General features: G+C 40.1%; 1 protein-coding gene across 6 annotated transcripts in view; it reads left to right on the forward strand.

Annotated features, from left to right (window-relative positions):
• Positions 1-8,131, forward strand: part of dennd1b (DENN/MADD domain containing 1B) — a 114,152-nt gene that overhangs the window by 83,499 nt on the left and 22,522 nt on the right. For 5 of the 6 annotated variants that reach the window (XM_032526153.1, XM_032526152.1, XM_032526156.1 and 2 more), the window contains 2 exons: positions 318-443; positions 4,779-4,880. In XM_032526153.1, the coding sequence (XP_032382044.1) occupies positions 318-443; positions 4,779-4,880 (228 nt within the window). The remainder of the gene's footprint in view (positions 1-317; positions 444-4,778; positions 4,881-8,131) is intronic. The other variant, XM_032526158.1, reaches the window with a different exon arrangement.

An 8,131-nucleotide genomic window follows, 5' to 3' on the forward strand; every position in this document is an offset into this window, starting at 1 on the left:
CCCCCCCCCCCCCCCCCCTCCATCCTCCGCTCAATTAGCAAAGCAGCAGGTGCTCCCAGCAGCACAACAGATAAGCTTGGAGGAAAGGCTTAAGCTTTTCCCTTTCTTTTCTTTCCTTTTTTGAGATGACCTGCAAATGTGATACTTCACACCCAGAATGGGCTAGCTGTTTCCTCCACCAATTTCAGAGGTGATAATTTAACTCCCCCCCCACCTCCCTGCCACCTCTCCCTTTCTGCCCTCCCACTTCTCTCCCTCTCCTTCACTTTCTGTCTGTCTCTTTCTCTCTCACATTCTGCCTTTTTGTTTTCCACCAGGTGTCCTCTCTGAAAAGCAAGCTGAAGAAGCAGTCAACAGCAACAGGATGTGGTGTGGCGAGGGCCTTCCTGAGAGTGCAGGCCGCTCTGTTTGGATCCTATCGAGATGCCCTCAGATATAAACCTGTAAGGATCCAGTGGCATTAATCACCACCAGTCATCTTGTGTAAAAGCATTGCTGTGTCATGTTGGAGCCTTACTTTCTTAAATCATTTATGTTTTGATTTATGCTTGTTTTCCATCAAACCCAGAGTGTGATACATACATCCAGTGTTTGAGCTGACCTGTAATGACCTGTAATATGGCTGAATTGCCATTTAAACTCATCTCAGACTTGCCTCTGTACCAGACAGCTAAAACACATATTTATAACTACTATTTTTAAAACAATGATCATGATATAAATCGGGTTGCATATATAAAAACAAGAACACACTGCATGTTCAATATAAAGGGCACAGATTGTATTGTCATTCACAAGCAGAAATATTAACAGAAGTGCATATAATATATTTGCTCGTCAGACTGTGTAGCATGCTGTAGCGATCTCAGTTTGGGTGAGGTGAGTCAAATTTAACTGGAGTCTGGTTAGACTGGGGCAGTTTTGACTGAAGGTAAAAGGTGTGTTTTCAGCTGGAGCGCAGATCTAAGGTGGGCCTGTCTGGCAGTGGCAGTGAAATGTCAGAGGAGCTGAAAAGAGTCAGGACGTTACCTTTGAAGATCCCTTTTAGCCACCTTTGGTGTTTTACTCTCCTTTACTTAGCCCCCCTAACATTTCTTTTCTGGATCTTTTCTTCTTATCAAGTCTGAGTCAGAGCAGAACAGAGTACAGCATGTCCTGTTTGTCAAAAAGCAAAGCCTTTGTTCCTTTGGCTTTGAGATTAATTGGACTTTGTGGACTCCCGGAGTCAAGATGCTACATTATTGATGCTGTCTCTCTTTTCTCTGTATACAGACAGTATGCCTCCCCTCTGACAAGCACTGAAACTCACTGCATGTGTGTGTGTTTGTGTGAGCACAACATGCCGTTATTTCTCAGTTCACTCACACCATCTTTTCTTTTAGACAGTAACTGTGTAGTTAACATACATCTGCACAAACACACCTGCTTTCATGAAGTTACCGATGATACTCGCTGTGTTCTGATATTTGTGGAATATCACGCTGCTCATGATTGTTCTGAGCTGAGGAAAAGATCTTCGCAGACAGAGCTGTGCTGAGCGCTGTGGTTCACAGGCCCATATGCCTCAACAGAAGGAGAGGTGTGGATGTTTGGTTGGACTCTTGCTGAGTTGTAAATGAAACAATACTGGAAAATGATAATGATTTGAAAAGCAATCAGCTGATTAGAACAGCAGTTCCGTGGTCATCAATTTCAGCTCAAGTTGATGCTCCCCCAGGTGTTTTTCCCCAGCTCAGAGCAGACTACACGTGTCTGGTAAAATGAACCTGAAATACCAGTTCAAATTAGTTTTTACCACCATTGATGAAGCCAAGTTGTGGGCACTATGTAGGAGCAGAATTAGCCAAACTCAAGGGGGCATGTAACCAGTTTGTATCATCCAACCAGGTGAGTAGGGGAGGTCAGAGTACCATCACGTTTCAAAAGTAGTTTAAACTATTTTAGATATAAAATAGTAGGCATTGCATATTCTCATGTATACCTTGTCAATATAGTGTGTTCACATACAGACCAGAACTCACTGGTCTGGTCTATATTCAATGTGCAATTTGTTTTTGAAAAGGAATTTTTTTTAAACATCTAGGTATACACTTAGCACACTCATTTTTTTCCATTTCTTTTTTTATTTGAATAGGGAAAGATACTTAGACATATACATTTGTGCAACAAATCTCCAATGTACAGCATCGCAGCATTTATAGCTATTGCTAATTTCCAATGTCCGTCCCTAGAAGGGCTTTTAAACAGTTATGAAAACAAACATTAAACATTGCCACAATTAAAATACATAAAGCACATGAACATACCTGACACCTACATCTGTAAAATTGAAGCATCAAAGAAGATAATAACCCTTAAAGCTTAAACTACAGTGAGCACCGTTTATTCAAAAGAGTTTTTGGAATATCAGTCTTAATTTAAAGAATCTGTTTCTAGTCATTCAAAAAAAATGGCAATGAATAACAATTCAAAATTCTGTTTAACTATTATATCTACGTGGAACAATGCTTACACAATAATTAACAAAACATTTTCTTATTTAACAAACAATGCAAACTTGATAATCAGATGAAAATGGCTACACAATTACGCTAAAATAAAACTCATAGAAGCACACAGATTTAGCAGGGTCCACATTTTTTTTAACCATCACAGTAATTGATCTTATCATATTCATAGATTTCCTATAAGCTTATTGCAACTTCAGTTCCCCCTAGATCCAAACCTTCATCCACAGAGACCTGACGCCTTGTTCTGGCACGTTGAACACATCTGCTACAGGATGAGATTCTTTTTCTGTATAATTGTTTCTATGTAAAGGCTTCCTTGATTCTTACAATCTCTTATATAACGCTCATGCATTTCATAGCTTGATGTCCGGCTCACATGAAACATAGATAAACTTGTAGATTTTGTAGTAGTCTTTATAGATTGTCTTTTTCATGTCTAGAAAGTAGAGGCTTCTGTTTTTATTCAAGTGTTTTAAAATGAGTTTCCTGCTCACACTTACTGTATGGAGGACAGTCCAGTTTGTGTGACACATAAATGATGTGATAACATCAAGTCTTATTTTTTTTAAACCCAAAACACCATTTGACACTGAATGCATGTGTAACGTGTGTATTAACTTCAACATAAAACATGAATTACCATGGCAGCTTAGATTGTAGCAGCCTTGGAAGTGAACAAGTAGTGCTCACTCATCGCTCTGCATTTACTCTAAAATGAGCCTTCCTTTAAAGGGTTGTTCGGATTTTTTGAAGTGGGGTTGTATGAGGCACTTATCCTCAATTAATGTATTACCTACGGTAGGTGGCTGTCAGCCTGACCCCAATTTGGAGAAGCAGAGAGGAGTACCAACAAAAAGAAGCTAAGCAATGTACTGCTGTTCACCGTGCAGTTAAGCACCTAAAAAGAAGGCCCACCTAAAAAGAAATCAGTTTAAGTGTATGCCACATTTAGAACATTTTCACCCCTTTACCTTGCTGTCAGACAGCCCTTTCCGACAGGGATCTAAAGCCTTTATATCCATCTATGCTCTCTTCAAAGTCACCAGACTCCTTTTGACAAAAAAAGTTATTTTACCATTAAGATGTGATGGTCTTACTCTGCCTCAATTGGATAGTGAGTGTGAGTGTGTGTGACTTTGGTGTTTTAAAGGGTTAGTTCAAATTCATCAAAAGTACATGGCCCTCTCTTTTCATGCAGTTACAATACTGGCCCAACCTCATGTTGTGTCTTAGATAAACTTTGTTTCACTAAATCAACTCCATTGGCAACATAGTTAGTTGTTAGTCTCAGCATACTATTCAGTTTTGTTAGCTGCAGAATGATCCGAGGCGCGAGCAGCCAGATGGAAACGGCAAAGCTGATTAAACTACAATAAGCTACTTTCAACTCGGCTTTTACGAGAGAATACGCCTTAAAAACTTTTAGTGATGTAAGTGGAGCAGCATTCATGTGATGTAATTTGGGCCATTGGTATCATCCGCCCGTCCTCGAAAAAAAAGGGGTTAGTCTCCGGTGTTGTTAAGTTGTTTTTATTTGCCACACTGTGCTCATAGCCTGGAACAGACAAAGCACATTGTTTTACACCAAAAGAATTTAGAGCATCATTGAAATATGTGAGAATTATGTTAATTATGAGAAAAACATGAATTGGAAATGACTGTAGGGCTGCGTGTGATTGGCCTGCAGTGGTTCTGTTGTCATCCTTCATGTATATAGCTCACAGGCCAACAGACATGATGTAAGAAATAGTAATAATATGATCATTTGTTCATGTGGAGTACTGGGGAGTTTACTGGGTCTTCTGGTCCAGGGGAGATCGTGTATGCTCTTCCAGGGGAACTGTTTTAAAGGGCACTGTTTTCTGTTTTTTTTCTTTTAATACTCTTCCTCCTCCTTTTTGATCCTTTCTCTTTCCTTCCTGTCTCTCATTTAGACTAATTTTCTGTTTTCAGGCTCACTAATGAAGAAATCAGTTGAAATACTCCTTGTTTGTTTGAAGACATTTTACAGTGCATAATGATAATAGACATGAGGTGATTGTCTTAGTGCTGTGAAGCATATTATAAATAACCTTGTTTAGTTTAGACCCCCTGCCTTTCAAGTCACCACACATCTGCCTTTGTTTGCTGTGGCTCATTTCGGAACTGAATAAATGTGGTTAAAAAAAAAAAACAGATTGGTACAAAGAAAAGGGAACCAAAATGAACAAGTAATACTTTATTATTTTTTTTATTTTTTTGCCAATAATGTCTCTGTGGAATCCTCAGGGGGAACCAATCACTTTCTGCGAGGAGAGCTTTGTGAACCATCGATCGAGCACCATGAGGAACTTCCTATCCATAGCCGTCAACCTGCAGCTCTTCAAACAGGTACGTGTGTGTGTGTGTGTGTGTGTGTGTGTGTGTGTGTGTGTGTGTGTGTGGGTGTGTGTGTGTGTGTGTGTGTGTGTGTGTGTGTGTGTGTGTGGTGTGTGTGTGTGTGTTGTGGTGTGTGTGTGTGTGTGTGTGTGTGTGTGTGTTTGTGGTGTGTGGTGGTGTGTGTGTGTGGTGTGTGTGTGTGGTGTGTGCGTGCGTGCGTGCGTGCGTGCGTGCGTGCGTGGCGTGCGTGCGTGCGTGCGTGCGTGCGTGCGCGCGCGCGCGCGCGCGTGCGCGCGCGTGCGTGCTTGCTTGCAGTTTCTTTTAACAAGCATTAACTACAAATTAATGGTGTACTGTAATCTGTCAAATTAATCTGATCCTAGAAAATGTTATGTATGTTCTGGACATCCTATTTTTCTTTTGAAATCTGAACATTTACTGATCTTCAAATCATAATTATATATCGGCTTTGACTTACATAATGCACATCTCTAGCACAAATAGAAAAATATGACTAAGTGCTTTTATTGTAGGTTACTCTGCACTTTCTCGTTAATGTCAGTTTATTTTCGACCTGCTTTTGGTCAATTTTTTTATTTAGAAAGGGGAAAGTCTTCATTTGCCTCTTGGCAAACTATTAGCTGAGTAAAGTCAGCATTTAGTATCTTGACAGTTCAAAAGTTCAGAGTGAGGAGAAATGGAAAAGACAGAGGTCTGGGATTATGAAGGGTTATTTACCCCTAGAAACTGTTTACTGTAGTTATCTCTCAACACTCTTATGTAACGTCTCAATATCTCTGTTTGCTCAATTTTGCCTGGTGTACAAACAAAACCACGATTGGTTAGGCCTGTGTGTGCGTGTGCGTGTGTGTGTGAGCGCGTGGGCGCAGGTATTCTTTATTCATATGTGGTTAAATAGCCCCCCAAATCCCTTCAGCAATACTAAACTTCGCTGAGCCAGAGTTGAGTGGAGAGACACTTCTGGCTTCGAAGAAAATTTCCTTTCACCCCTTGAATTTTTCTTTGTGCTCTCTGACCCGTGATAGTAGTGTGATTTACCCCCGAGAGTTACAGCACAGTGGCCCTCAATCAGCCTTTTGTTTCTCTGGACACTCTGCCCCATCTATAATTTTCCCAGGCAGAGCAGATAGCAAGCTGCAGTTCAAAGCATCCTCCCGGGCTGGCTCCTGCCTCAGCGGTAGCATTGGGAAACAGGCTCTTATCTCCTCCTCCTCCTCTCCAGCACGGGGGATGGGGTGAGCTTATCTTCTCCACTCCTCTTTCGACTAAAGTGAGAGAGGCCAGCGGTCCGCCCAAGCTCTGCTCTGGCCGTGACCCACATCCGCTCACAAACACGCAAACAATACTTGACTTGCGAGGCCACACGCATGCACACATTCATTTTTATAAACTTAAGTACACACTCTGGGACTGGAGATGTTTAGATTCTTCTCCAGTACTACTCCATGTTATGGTATTGATTGTTTTTATACCAATGCATTATTATTTTTTTGTCCTATTGCACCTATAATCCAATATAGATTTTCAATGCCAGTATATCGCAAATTATTTATAGACCTTCAAGTAGGACTGCTGTCTTATTAGTATGCCCCTTAATTAAGAAACATAAATAACATTTGGCCACATACAATGAGTAATAAACTTTGGCTGCTATGCTCAATTCAAAGGAGCTTTATTGGCATGCAAGTTTCAATAACAATTTTGCCAAAGCATCAAAGTACAATTTTCTCAAATATTTGGACAGTACACAATAAACAGTAATATGAACATTAACACAACATTAGTTATGTATTTCTGGCTATGTATTGTGACACATATATATACATTTATTATGGTCATGCCACAAATGTTGCCGATATTACAATAGAAGCAAGGATTAACCTAGCCTGGATGCCAGCCAAAATTCTAGATTTATTATTTTATGTAGATTTATTTATTTGGTTTGGACAATGAATTAATCAACACTTTCTGTAAATTTGTGCTTTTTAGCCAGTCAGCTAATTTTCAACTGTAGTCCTTACTAGCATACATGTCTTTATGGTGGGAAGAAACTGTAGCACCTGGGTGAAACCCATGCAAACACAGAAAACTCCACTCCACACAGAAAGGCCTGGAACAACCTGGATTCAAACCAGGAACTTTCTTGCTGTGAGGCAGAAGTGCTAACCACTGAGCAAACGTGCTGCCACACCCTCAACATTTGAGATCGGAAAGTCCAATATGACCACGTCAGGCTAGGATTAACCCTTTACAGTGACATACTTTTATTGTTGTTGTTTGTTTGTTTTCCATATTCTCCAGCTGAAGTTAAAAGGTTGTGCCTGGTTTTCAAAGGGGTTTGACATAGAATGGTGTAAACAAGCAGGTTGGGTTCCTTAATTATCAAGAAACCAGTCAGTAGCGCTAGACTAGACTGAAACTCTCATACAATTTATAATTATATGTCATCTATTCACTTGCAAACAATTGCCTTTTATAGTGTGGGATTTGTCACTGTTGCCTATATGTCAACAATAATTGGTCAAAGTTGAGCCAAATTCAAACCATATTACTGGACCTGATAGACCACAACACACATTACACACACGGTAAAGCACACACATAATGTTGAGGTGTTACCTGAGTTTGAGGTGTTACCATTTCAGCAGGAAATTGCTTTTCTACAGATGATTTTGTTTTCATTCCTTGTAAAGCAGCTCTTTTGCTTCACAAGTAATTCCAGTTTTATAGAGAGAACAGCATGGGGCTGTTCATACAAATTCAGCAAAACATTAGTAATACTTAAGGAGCTGAATAACCTCATGGACAGAGACTATTGTGTGCTGTCATGTCTTTAAAGGCCATCAGTTATTTTCATTACCTCTAAAAAGTAAACGTAAAAAGTAAGGTGTTGGATAAGAACACCTTCTAAATAACTAAAATGGAAACGTTTGATTGTGTGCAGAAACAATAGTCCTAAACTCTTCTGCCTCCTTGAAATATAGACACTAAATCAAACGATAAAATAAATACACACATACATACCTCTTAAAATGTCACAGTTTTACCTTCAAGCACACTTCTGTTCAGTAACCTTTTATTGTGTGCTCGGTCCAGCAGCCCATCTATGTTCAGAACAGAACAAGTGGGAGAAGTCTTCTAAAAGTATGCGTGGGGAAAGCCTGTCGACATTAACCTGCTTCCTATCAACCATTCTCAGCTCCTACACATTCATAAGCGCGCACACACACACACACACACAC

This window comes from Etheostoma spectabile, chromosome 9 (assembly GCF_008692095.1).
Source record: "Etheostoma spectabile isolate EspeVRDwgs_2016 chromosome 9, UIUC_Espe_1.0, whole genome shotgun sequence".
In the NCBI taxonomy this organism is placed as follows: Eukaryota; Metazoa; Chordata; class Actinopteri; order Perciformes; family Percidae; genus Etheostoma; species Etheostoma spectabile.